Source organism: Euphorbia lathyris, chromosome 2 (genome assembly GCF_963576675.1).
Source record: "Euphorbia lathyris chromosome 2, ddEupLath1.1, whole genome shotgun sequence".
In the NCBI taxonomy this organism is placed as follows: Eukaryota; Viridiplantae; Streptophyta; class Magnoliopsida; order Malpighiales; family Euphorbiaceae; genus Euphorbia; species Euphorbia lathyris.
The window spans coordinates 37,104,105-37,117,603 of record NC_088911.1 but is presented as its reverse complement, the minus strand read 5'-3'; the positions used below and the strand labels follow the sequence as shown (position 1 = coordinate 37,117,603).

The following is a 13,499-nucleotide window of genomic DNA, read 5'->3' as shown; positions in this document are numbered from 1 at the left end:
ATGTTAAATAAAAAGTGTTGCAATTGTAAATAAAGGTGTTGCATTGAAAAACTATATTACAAATATAAAGTGTTGCAATAGTGTATGAAAGAGTTGCTTCAAAAAAATGTATTCGCATAAAACAGTGTTGCATTTATATATGAAAGTGTTGCTTATTTTTTTCGACAAAAGTGTTGCATTCTCTATGGTAATAGCAACACCTATAATAGAATGCCTTCGGGTATGAAAGGTGTTGCTATAGATAGAAATGGTAACACTTATGTTGGTGTTGCTATTTAGACGGCAAAGTGTTGCTATAGATGCCAATAGCAACATGCAAAATTGCAACACTTTATTTTGGTCTAAAATGTTGCCTATTGTCAAAGGCAACACTTTTACAGCCTAAGCCAGCACTTCATGCATGTTGCAATTGACCATCTATGGTGTAGTGAATGTTGTTGATTGCATTAGAACATAACAATGTAATCTGAAATGCCTTATTTTGTAAATTAAATCATACCACAAACCTCTATTTATAAACTTTTAAACCACGTACCTCTGTTTGCAAATAAGGTAAACCACACGCATTATTTTTATACTTTGCCCTATAATATATATATATATATATATATAATAATAATAATAATTTTTTTTTATCTCCTTATTAACATGTGCCCTAAGCAGACTCTCCTCAAAACATGGCTCAAAGTTGGCCCTTGACCTTATCATTTTATTTCATTTGATTACTTATGTATAGTAAAAAATATTGTTATTTTTAGGGTATAGATTTATTATTCATTGAATGGAAACTATTGTTGATTATTCTTCAAATAAGAGTCAAAATATAATTTTTACAAGCGGTTAAGAAAACATATTTCAACTAGTGGAATGTTCACGCGTTGCGCGGGTATATTTAGGATTTATATTTATTTTAAATTTAAATAAAAATGAACTTACAATAACCTAAAAACAAGTTGGTTTTGTTAATGTTTTTAATTATCTGAATATAAATTAATTTAAATAAAGATTAAATTTAACAAAGATGATTAATTTGTACACCTTTAAAAATAAAAAAATTGATTAAAAAAATTCATATAGAATGAAAAATATGCATACATGTTTTGTCATCTTTTTCTATATAAATAATTAATATTCCTATAAATAATATTTTAATATATGTATATAATTCTATCTAAAAGAGCAACTCTTTTCCTCCATTGGTGCCAAGCCTTGTTATGGTATTATAATTATTAAAAATAAATCACTTGCAGAAACTAAAAAAAAAAGAAATATTATCAAATGAATTGTTGCCAAATGAATTTTTATGACACAACACAATTATTATAATTAATGAAAAGATTATTGGATCCCTAAAATAGAATTAGAACATAAAAATAGAAATTTAATTGAATTAGAAAAGCATAATATAAATTTGATTTGTAAAAAATAATCAAGTGGATGAGAGAATGTCAAGTATGTAGAGCAGAAATGCAAAGTATCATAGTATTTCACTAATTCCACTAGGAGTTATTATTAAAATGAAATATATATAGAGAGGACAGGAGAGGACAATTATTGTTGGCGGGAAGATAAAAAGAAAAAGAAACTGTTTGACATTTAAGTAAAATTAATATCTCATTTATTCTGTAATTCACTCATGTGACGGAGAAGATAGTTTTTTTTTTTGGCATTTCACACATCTATACAATATATACTAGCGGAAGTAGAGAGAAATTACAAAAAAGTGTTTTAGAGGCTTTTCGACTTAGTTAACATCGCATGAACAAAAAGAATAAATGAGTTAATGAGTTTTAATTATCTCTTTATCATTAATACTATATTAACACGTTATTTATTGTCAAGGAATTACAAAAAGTGTTTTAGAGGCTTTTCGACTTAGTTAGCATCGTATCTATACTATATATACTAGCGAAAGCAGAGAGAAATCACAAAAAGTGTTTTAGAGGCTTTTCGACTTAGTTAGCATTGTATGAACAAAAAGAATAAATGAGTTAATGAGTTTTAATTATCTCTATATCATTAATACTATATTAACACATTATTTATTGTCAAGAAATTACAAAAAGTGTTTTAGAGGCTTTTCAACTTAGTTAGCATCGTATGAACAAAAAGAATAAATGAGTTAATCAGTTTTAATTATCTCTAAATCATTAACAATATATTAACACATTATTTATTGTCAATTACTAGCTTATTGATTAAAGTAATAAAAGAAAGTAAGAATTACAAGAAGATGAAAAAACACAAAGTGAATGAAATCCAAAAGTCACAAATAAACCTATATATAAAGCATGATATATAGTATTCTATCATTATATTCATTGGCCATCGAAAATTTAAGGCCTCCTCGGACTTTAATTTTGATTATGTATTAGTTTTGTTCTTAATATTATAATTTTATTCTTACTTCAAATAATATAGTCTTATAATTTTGTATTTAATTAAGAAAATCATATTTATTTAGGAGCGGTTTGCATTGATAAACTGTATTACCAACATTTTTTTCAAGAATTGACAGAATTTAGACTTTGATATTTCCAATTGAAGAAATCTAATGGAAATAGAAGAGGCATAGCCAACTGAAATCAGGAAAATCAAATGTGTCAAAAATTACAAGAAATCGTTATGTTTCAGAAGGTAATTATTCGTTTTTTTTTCAAATGTAGTAGTTATTTTATTCTCAATTTTGTTGTTCCCCATCTCTCGCTGTCTTATCTATGTTTTCTTTTTTAGTTGTCTTTTATTCAAAATGACCAAATAAAGATTTTGTATATTTTCATTCTTTTTTAGTATAAGTTATTAGGTGTAATCGTTTCGATTGTTAACTCTAACTAAAATTTAGATTTTCTGCTTTATATGAACTCAATTGTTAGGTTAAATTGGAGTTAGATTAATTTTCTAAATTTAGAACCTGATGAAGTCCATTGATTTTTTTTTTAATTTGGGTTTATCTAACTCATATGGATTGAATTGTTTATTTTTATGTATTTTTTGTACGAATAGATTAAAAATTTCACACAATAGTTCTTATTGAAGTAAGAGACATATTGGAGAAAATAATTAAATATGTATTGAAACATTATACTTGCAATGGATTTATTTCAATTATAAATTATGGTTTGTCATGATTACCATTCTAAATTTCTTTTTCATTTTTAGTGATGGATTCTATGTCTATATTTATACTATCTATATAAATGAGGAGAGTTTTAGATGTTTTTTTTTATGAGTGTTATGATATAATAAAGGAAAATTAAAAATATTATATTATATCTAATCTAATTTATATTTAATAGATAGAATAAAATATCTTACAAAATATCAAAAAAAAAAAAAAAGTAAGGACTCATTCAAATTTCATTTATTTATTTTTTTGAACCCAAAGAAAGCATTTCATAAATGAATGAGATTTACATCCTCAAAAATAGCGTTTGATAGCCAATCCGGCACAACAGAAGACAAAAAATCGTTAGCATTGGAATAGACATGCCTAACTACCAAGTGTGCAGTCCTATTCGCTAAACGACTAACATATGATACTCAAAAAGTAGGATTAGACCCAAAGATAACTCGACAATCATTAATGAGCATTTCGAATTCCGAGATATCCTTTTTGTTGGAGAGAATTGCATCAATAACAAGCTTGGCATCTGATTCAAATTCAACATGTGTATAGCGCATAGAAGCAAGCCAAATCATACTCGTACGTAAAGCTAATGCCTCGACCACCTTAGTTTCTCTGATACTAGCAATGCAACTGCTACTATAGAACATAAATGTACCTGTATCATCTCTGATTACTGCTCCCATCCTGCAGCTTCCAACTTCCTTAAAAATGGCACCGTCGACATTACACTTCACTGACCTCCTTTCTGGTGGCTTCCACATCTTCAATTCCCGAGCCTCACTGAGGCGATTTTGCGGGTCTTGGTTGAGATCAGATGCCCGTTATACAGATGTCACGGCTGACGATGAGGCTGTAACGGCTACAACGGATGGACCATGCGACGCGGCTGACGACACAGTTAGTGACGCGACAATAGCAGACGGGCCCTGCGACATGGCTATAGCAGACGAAGTAGGTGGCTCACGAACTCCCTGATGTGGACGTTGTTTGCTGCCCGGTAGAGTTAAGGAATTCACAAATGGCCTAGCCTTCGAGCTTTGCTGGTATGCCTTCCAATCACGCAATTCATCAATTCTGTGGCGCCAACTAGTATCTGCCGGCTACCATTGCAAATGCCATAGGACTCTGTTCTGGTGGTCCCAAATCGTCTTTAAAACACAACAAAGCCTATCAATGAACTCCAGATTCGGACCCCCGATTGCCTACAAAAGCTAATATGCAAAATTCATCCCGTTAGTTTGTGGTATTGGGAGTCCAGCTATTCACCAAAGGCCACCTGCAAAGCAACATTCAACAAATAAATGGTTATCCGTTTCGTCTTGATCTACGCACACGGGCCATTCAATTGTGATCGGAACTCGTCGTTGGACTAGTCTTGCCCGAGTGGGTAGGCTGGACGAGCAAATACGCCATATAAATAGCTTCACTTTAGGGGGCATATTCAACTTCCAGATCCTCCTCTTACCCTCATTCACCAACCTTTCCTCCTTCACCTCCATCCCAACCATATAGCCCGAGTGCACATTATAAAAGCCATCTTTTGACCAGTTCCAGACTTTCTATCCTCACTGCCATGAAAGATAAAATAATGTCACAAATGACATTCACTTCAGCTTCACTAAAGCACCCATTCACCTTATCCACATCACAACCCCTACCATTAAAACTTTAATAAATAGCATTAAAACCAATATTACTGAAAAAAATTATATTTATATTTAATAGATATAATAAAATAACTTATAAAATATCCCACGAAAAAATTTATACAACGGCAAAAATATCTAAGGATCCATTTAAATTCCATTTATTTAATTTTAATAAATAATATTAAAACTAATATAACTGGAAAAAAAATATAATACATTAACAAAAAAAATATGTAAGGATTAATCCAAATTCCATTCATTTAACTTTAAAATATCATTAAAACCAATATAACTGAATTTTTTTTATATTTATATTGAATAGATATAATAAAATAACTTGCAAAATATCCCAACGAACAAAAATTATAAAACGCTAAAATATATGTAAGGATCCATTCAAATTCTATTCATTTAACTTTAATAAATAGCATTAAAACCACACATTTAATTTTTTTATTATAATAATTAACACAATATTTAAACCTCCAAATTACTATATAAACCAAATAAAATTTAAAAAGAAAGACATGTTTATTTCAAATTCATACGAAAAAATAGATTTATCAAAGCTTTTAGAAAGCAAGAGAAAAAGAATTTTGAGGAGAGCTAAAATTCGATTGAAAAAACATCGCCACAAAATATAGTAAATATTTTAAAATTACAAGATTATATAGAAAAAATATTATACAAAAACGGAAAGAAAGGACCTTTGCAAACATGTCAACATTGACAATAGATTATGACTTCAACAACTTCCGAATATTATTATCAAACAATTATAAAAGTATGTTTGTTAATTTATTTACAATTTGTAAATTTAAATTATTTTAAAACAAAATAGTAATATCACTTTATGTAAATGATATAAAATTTTAAAACCCTTTCAAGTTCAATCTTCTTCAAAAAAAAAAAAAAGATATAAAATTTTAAAAATGTTAAACTTTTAAATTTTTGTACAAAATTTTTTTATCTATCCGCGCAACGCGCTGGCACAATACTAGTTATTATTTGGGAGATTTACAGAGAAATTCAAATTTTAAAACTTATATACAGGTTTGTCAACCACCAATTTCAAGTATATCATGTTAAAGAATACTGACAATTAAAGGAAGTATAACTTCCGCTACCTATTCACCAGTTAACTTTTTTAAAATATTAATCTGACATTTAGAGAATAAAAATGAACAATATTGATATATTAATAATTAAATTATTTACTTCAAAAAAAAAAAAATTAAATTATCAAAATTAATAAAATAATAATATTACTTTTATTTATGATTTTCATGTAAATGACCCTTATTATTTAGGCTGATGAGATTTCTTTGCTTCCACATCATCAAAAATCCCTCTCTAACCTATTGTAGCTTGTTTCATGTTCTTTTACTTATTTTTAAAGGATATGTAAATCTTAATTTTAAAAACGCTTAAAGCATTATTTGGCCCATGACCTATCCAAAATTGTGTCATTTGGCCGCTGATCTATTATTTGGTCACATTTAGCCATTGACCTATCCAATTTGGTGAAATTTCACCAAATTTGTATTAATACTTAAAGGAATCGTTATTTCATTGATAAATAACGATATTTTGACACTTAAACTTGAAACGCGATATTTCTTAAAGTTTTTTCCCACATTATGTGGAAATAATTAATTAGATTAAAAAAACAAAAAATAAATCCTAAACTAAAATCTATTAAGTTCAATTATCAAAATATCGTTATTTATCAATGAGATAATGATTTAGTTAAGTTTGTATCCAAATTTGATGAAAGTTCCCCAATTTGAGATGCCAAATGATAAAATTTTGGATAGATAATACTTTAAGTCTTTTAAAAATTAATGTGAAAAAGAAAAACAGCCCATTTTATTCAATATCATAAAATTTAGGGTTTACCCAAACCCCAAAAACCTCTCTTCCATTTCTAACTCTCTTCCTTTTATCGCCGCCGCTCTAACTCTTTCCCTCCCACCCCCTGTCTTTCGTCTTCAATCCCAACCGCATCGCTCATTCTGCTCAACTCTCCGCGCCTCTTCTTCCACGGCCGATTCTTCTCTTTCTCTTGAGAAACAGTTCAAGGAGTTCCGCACGCATCTAGAAGAGTCCGGGGCCTTGCGGCAGAGGATTCAAGCTGTCGTTGCAGAGATCGAATCCTCCACCAGGATAATGCATGCCAGTCTTCTTCTTGTTCACCAGTCTCGCCCCCTTTCAGGTATTCAAATTTGTATTAGCGATTTGATATGCCTTTTTTTTTTCTCACTAAACGTTTCTGATTTGGGCGTAGAGGATTTAGAGGAACCCTTATAAGAGTCAATTGAAGTGCTAAACGTTTCTGATTTGGGCGTAGAGGTTTTAGAGGAACTCTTATAAGAGTCAATTGAAGTGCTAAAGGGACACTATAGCCGACTTGCAGAAATTATGCGCGATTGCTCGGGCCAATATTATAGGTAAGGGTTTCTTAGACATCTTCACTTTGAAATTTGATTTGCGTTTTTGGATTTAGTAAATTTTTTGTTCTGTTTGGATTTATCAAGGTATCATGGAGATTGGAAGAGTGAAATTCGGTCTGTGGTTTCTTTGCTTGTATTTAGCACTGGTTAGAAACGGGAAATCTGCTTATGCATTCTGAAGCTGAAGAAAAACTTGGATCTCTACTGTCTCCTGCGCCCTTCCTGCGGTCCACCTGCTAACTGTCTGTTTAGTGCCATTTCAACAGTCAGCTGAACCACCTTTGCCCGACCGAGACCATTCTGCTGTATCCCGGACCTGTCGGCCTGCTTCTGCTTATTACTGCTCCCCAGCTGCCGTCCTCTCGGTGCTTCCGTCTCCATCTGCCGCTGACCAGCCATGCTTACAGCTCCCTGATTCATGCATCTGCTATCAGACCCATCAATATTTCTTCACACCCTAACTGAATTGCGGAAGACTAAATGAGGTTCTTGCCTCACACGAAAGGTTTTCGCGGATAGGAGGATGAGATTTCGTTGTACCAATATGGAAAAGGCAACCTCTTCCATATTGGAACAACGAAATCTCATCTTCCCATCCCCGAACACCTTTCGTATGGGGCAAATGACTTTCTGTTGAAGTGTTTGCAGAAGGATGCTATGCATGCAGCAGCTCTCAAGAGCTCATTCTGCAAACACTTCAACAGAAAGTCTTTGCCTCATACGAAAGGTGTTCGGGATAGGAGAATGTGATTTCGTTGTACCAATATGGAAAAGCCAACCTCTTCCATATTGGAACAACGAAATCTCATCCTCCCATCCCGAACACCTTTTGTATGAGGCAAATGACTTTATGTTGAAGTGTTTGCAGAAGGAGGCAGACTTGAGGGCTGCTACATTGACTCGCTCCAGCATGCATGGAGAGCACGACTCTCATTTAGTCTTCCGCAATTCAGTTAGGGAATCTGTTAATCTATTGGCCAATTCTGGGTGAATATTAAGAATTCGATGAACATTGAGATTAGAAATTCAACCTGTTGTGAAATGGGCAGTTTGAGATGCTCAACTGTATATCCTGAAAATATATTTCGACCACCACCGTCCTATGGGAATGGCGCTGATGATGGTTCTGAGGAAAATTTTCATGGAACCGATTGAACTAAAAGCCCAAGCTTATAGGTAAGGCTAATCATAGATCTTATATTAATATCTTGACACACCCCCACACGCAAATGCCCCTTATGTGTTTTTAATCCCACCGATTAATGAGGTTGCCAAACCCTCAACCATTTGGTCCAAGATGCTTTCATACCATGTCATGGAACCAATTGAACTATAAGCGCAAGCTTATAGTTAAGGCCCAATCATGCTTATGATATCTCTGTGCAATTTAATTGATTGAAAGCATAATGCCTGTTTAGTCCGTTAATTCTCTTCTTGTTTGGAAACAGACACCGAAAAAACATATTTGTAAAACTTGTAGGAAATGGAAGCATGGGTAAAGGTGTAAATGATAAAAATACAGTGGTAAATCTGTAACTTTTTAAAATTATAAGGATGCATGTGTAAGGTTTTCTTTTTTTTTTTTCAAATATATATACGCATTAAAAAAAGAATTACATACAACTTGCATAACAAAGCGAGAAAATAGGTTTTTTCATTTTGTAAGGGTGTAGAAAATGATCTAGAAAATGTTGGGGATTCCATGTTTGTTGACATTGATCTGCTTCTTAAAACACATTAGGATAATGAGTTCCAAATGTTAAGAAATGAACTTTCAGTTTTCTTAAATTATGGAAACATGTTTCATGCTTATACATATCTTTGCTTTACCTCCATTTTATATGGTCATATATTTACCTAGTTACTAATTATTGTTGTAATTTAATAAGCAGGAGATATAACACGTCGACTATGTACAGCTGCTGAAATCATATTCTATTTCACCAGTGTCTTTTGGAAGGAGCCAACAGATGTCAATTTCTTGAAACCCAATAGGAACTGCAATTTGAGCTATTCGCCTTCTGGATGTGAACCACGGTGGGGTTGTAGTACTCCCCCAAATGAGGAAGTTGTTTTTGGTGATTCTAAACATATGCCTACTAGAACAGTAGACTGTCAACCTTGTTGTGAGGGCTTCTTCTGTCCACAGGGTCTCACTTGCATGATACGTGAGTACTTATTTATAAACATAATGACTCAAAATGTTTAAGAGTTTATTATATTTTTCTTTATTTTACCTGCAACTCTTACATGGTTGCTTACCTTTTTCTTCAGCCTCTCACTGAATTGCTTGCCATTTTGATATTCTATTCATTTGAATGATCATAGGTGTATCCTTTTTATGCTATATGTTAAATACATGAGAGAAAGACCTGCTCCATTTTTCTCATATGATGATATATATTGTCTGAATTGGTCACAACACACAGCTGCGTGATCATTTATGATTGCAATTTAAGCGTGTTAATGAAATTGATTTTAGTGAGTAGTGAAATACCAATATAAAAATATGCATAGTTTAGATAACTGCACCTTGATAGACTCTAGCAATGACTTAATGAAAAGTTAAAGACTAAATCGTCTGAGTCGAGCACTAGATTTAGGTTGAGGTAGAGAATGAAAATCGGCTAACATGTAAAAGAGGGCAACGGACTGATGTGAAAAGCGCATAGGTGGTTAGGTTGCTTCATTTTTATTTACATCTCGAGATGTCTGCGAAGTTGAATAGGATATGTTTGTGGATTCATATCACTTATTTTTCAGCATTGAGATGGCTTGATTCCTCTCCCAACATATAGTTTTTATGGCTATAATGGGTTTGATTTTAGATTCATATTCACCAAAGATCAACAACAATGCAAATGTATCACTTTTTTGTTTTATTCTGTGAAATATGTATTTTCTGCATTTTTCTGGAGATTGAGGATACTGTGCTGGATGCTATTTTTTTTTATCCTTAGAATATCCATAGTTTTGGGCCATTTCAAGTTTTTTGTGTGATGTCTTTCTTGAAACTTTTGAGTAAAAAATTTTTAGGTTCCAACAGTTTTAGTGAAATTCTGTCTTTGCAAGTGGATGAAGCCTCAGACATGTATTTGCTTTCGCGTATGTGCGAAAGCACAATTTATTTTTGTATTATCCCTTCATAATTTCATATTCTTTTCCTTTAATGCACCTTCTGTCATTCAGGCGCAAGGACACAAGGCTCCAGGACCCCTTGCGCCTTTAGCCTTTAGTAACTATGTTGAAATCATGACAATTATTTTGCTCAATGTCATGAACTTGTTTCCCAATAATTTGTTACAAATACCAATAGCTTATCTGTGAAAATCATCGTAAAATATGAAATACAGAAATAATCAGGGTGTAACAATTAGCTCTTTCTTCCCCCTGATCCAGCTATGAGCTATTCAAGATGTTTGATGTGTTAACACAACTATGTGATTTTATTAATAGCTGGAGCCTGCTTAGGAACTCTTTCGAATGTGGATGATGAAACATTTGGGTCCAAAGGCTATACTTTTACTGTCATAGCAATTTGTAAGTTAAACGAAAGTCATTTGATATTTATTTGACTTCAATTTCTCATGAAAAATTAGGTTTATTGACACATTTCTGGTAAATTCCCAAACAATTTATTTATAGTTGATTTCAAACTATTTTTTAGTGTAGATTTTGGCTTGTCCCGCCAATCGGGAAGGCGGACTAATGAAAAAGTTTTCAAATTTTGAAATCAATGGAGACACATTTGTAGTTCCACAATACATATAACCTCAAAAAATCAATCGTGTTTTACCAGTTAGTTGGTATCCAATCAAACACATCCCAAGAATTATACATGCCTTAACGCAGACTTTATAGAACAAAAAAAGAAATCCTCTGCTTTTGAAGAAAACTAACCCCTTTTATATTTGTGTCCAATTCTAATTTTATATTGGTCCACCTGTCACACAAGCGGGTTGATATTGGTCCGCCTTGACAGGAAAATCCTACACCCCCCTTCTCTGCCTTCTTGACTAGCGAGGCTAGTCAAAATCACAACAAACACCGAAATAGTTTGAAATCCACCATAAATAGAGAAATTGTTTGGGAATTGACCAACTTGAAAAGTTAGGCATGGTATCAGAGCATTTTAGTTCAATTGGTTCCATGACATGGTATCAGAGCCTTTTAATTCAATTGTTCACGCTTCATGCCCAATTGGCATTCGCGTGCGGGGTGTGTCAGATATTAATATGAATTGGGTCTTGAACTATTAGCTTTAGCTTTTGAACTTCAATTAGTTCCCTGACATAAGTCAACCTGCTTATAGTTGATTTTTCTTATATTGGCTAAATAAACTTGAGCCATAAAAATCAGTTGGCTTCTTGAACTTCGAAAATATCTCATTAGCCCCCTGAATTGACTGAAAGTAAGCTATTGACCCCTGAACTTGCTTAAATTGCTTAAAATGCTTAAAATGACCTATTGCCCCCCTACTTGCTTAAAGTGACCCATTGTCCCCCAAACTTGGTTAAAACTGTATGTGCTTCAACTTGCCCAAGTCTCCTCAAAGCTGCCGTGTAGCAATAAGGGGTTAATCATGTCAGATTAAGCAAGTTTCAGAGACTAATGGGTCATCCTTAAATTCAGGAGGTCAATTGGTTTTTTGGACCAAGTTCAGGGGGCCCTGATGTGTTCAGCCTTTTATATTCAAACAACTATAATGCACTGCTGGATGTACAATGCACATGATCTTTACTTAAAACTTATTTTCGTAGTGTGCTCTTTTTCATATATACAATCTGTTGTTCCTATTTGCAGCATTACTATGCAAGATTGCTGCTTTAAGATCATTTTCTCTGGACAAATTACACTACTGGAGAGAGAGTGCATCTGGAATGAGCAGCTTAGCTTATTTTCTGTCAAAAGATACAGTCGACCATTTCAATACATTTATCAAACCTCTATTTTACTTATCCATGTTCTATTTCTTCAACAGTCCTAGATCGAGTTTTATGCACAACTATGTCGTTTTACTTTGCCTCGTCTACTGTATGATTGGAATTGCTTACACATTTTCCATTTACCTCTATCCTAGTCCTGCTCAACTGACAAGGTTTTACTGATAAAATCATTGCTCTATACACTGTTTGTTTCTAGGGTAAAATACATTTATGAGAACTATAATGTGTTAAATATCTCACATTGTTTAATTATGGAGTTGTATGGCTTCAGGCAATACTCCCCTTTGAGCAGTGGCGAATGCAGGATTAGTCGGTTGGGGGCCGAGTTTACACGTGCGTTCGGGAATTTTTTTTTTTTTTGCTAAATCGAACTTGCTTAATTTTTTTTTGTATATATGGGTGTTATAATTTGAATGGTCAAGAACCAATTTTAAGGAGATCTAAGAGGCCAAAAAAAAAAAATAGAAATTTGGACTTAGGGAGGCCTAACAGGCAAAAAAAAAAAAAAAAAAAAAAAAAGAAATTTGGATTTAGAAAGGCCTAACAAGCCAAAAAAATAGAAATTTAGATTTATAGAGATCTTATAGAGATCTAACAAGTCAAAAAAATTAGAAATTTGGATTTATGTAGTACCTAATAGATTCAAAATATTGAAATTTTGAATTTTGGACAAACCTAACACGTAATGGGATATATTTAAATTTTTTTATTAGTTTAATACTAGTTTCTAAAAAAATTATAACATTCTTACATTCTTTTTATTTTTTTTAAAATTTAATTTAGAAATTAAGTTGTCTGAGTCTCAAAAATAAGAAATTAATTTTTTTAATGGAAAGACATAATAAAAATGAGTTCAAGAGTGTTATGAAAATAAATAAATAAATAAATAATGGTAACATAGTTTTATAATTATTGAAAAATAAAATTTAAATAAAAAAACACTTTCGAAAATAAATTGAAGTTAGGGGGAATTGAACCTAGGACCTTTTAAAAAGAAGCAAGTGTTTTAACCATCTCATCTACTTTTAAACAATGAAATATTACTACATAAAGTCTATATACACTAATATTTGGGAGGGGCCGAAACTACTCGTAACCATGGTGGTTCCGGCGTCCGGAGGGGCCCGGACCCCCCAGGCCCCCCTGTATACGCCCTTGCCTTTGAGGTACCTTTTGGAGTGACTTAGGTCTTTATTTATATGATATCGGAGTTTTATATTCAATGTTCATTCACCCATATATATTCTGTTAACTCGCTCGATGGTTGTGGTCATAAAAGGTGTATGTTAAATATCTCACATTGCTTAATTAGAGAGCAACCTTT

At 32.5% G+C, this 13,499-nt stretch overlaps 1 protein-coding gene and 1 pseudogene across 1 annotated transcript; both read left to right on the top strand.

The window, feature by feature from the left end:
• The first annotated feature begins 3,835 nt into the window (after window positions 1–3,835).
• Window positions 3,836–9,576, top strand: LOC136216859 (uncharacterized; annotated as a pseudogene).
• On the top strand, window positions 7,891–12,416 carry LOC136216858 (ABC transporter G family member 28-like). Its single transcript, XM_066003409.1, has 5 exons — window positions 7,891–8,216; window positions 8,279–8,352; window positions 9,122–9,397; window positions 10,686–10,769; window positions 12,033–12,416. Exons 1-5 carry the CDS (start codon window positions 7,891–7,893, stop codon window positions 12,335–12,337), a joined length of 1,065 nt encoding a protein of 354 aa, XP_065859481.1. The 3' UTR covers window positions 12,338–12,416.
• The last annotated feature ends 1,083 nt before the right edge of the window (window positions 12,417–13,499 follow it).

What these genes read in the sequence shown, in the direction of transcription:
- LOC136216858 (XM_066003409.1), top strand. Translation starts at nt 7,891, where the DNA reads ATGCAGCAGCTCTCAAGAGCTCATTCTGCAAACACTTCAACAGAAAGT. An exon ending in AATCTATTGGCCAATTCTGG is followed by an intron (nt 8,217 to 8,278) that starts GTGAATATTAAG and finishes TGAAATGGGCAG; the next exon opens with TTTGAGATGCTCAACTGTAT. An exon ending in TGGGAATGGCGCTGATGATG is followed by an intron (nt 8,353 to 9,121) that starts GTTCTGAGGAAA and finishes TTTAATAAGCAG; the next exon opens with GAGATATAACACGTCGACTA.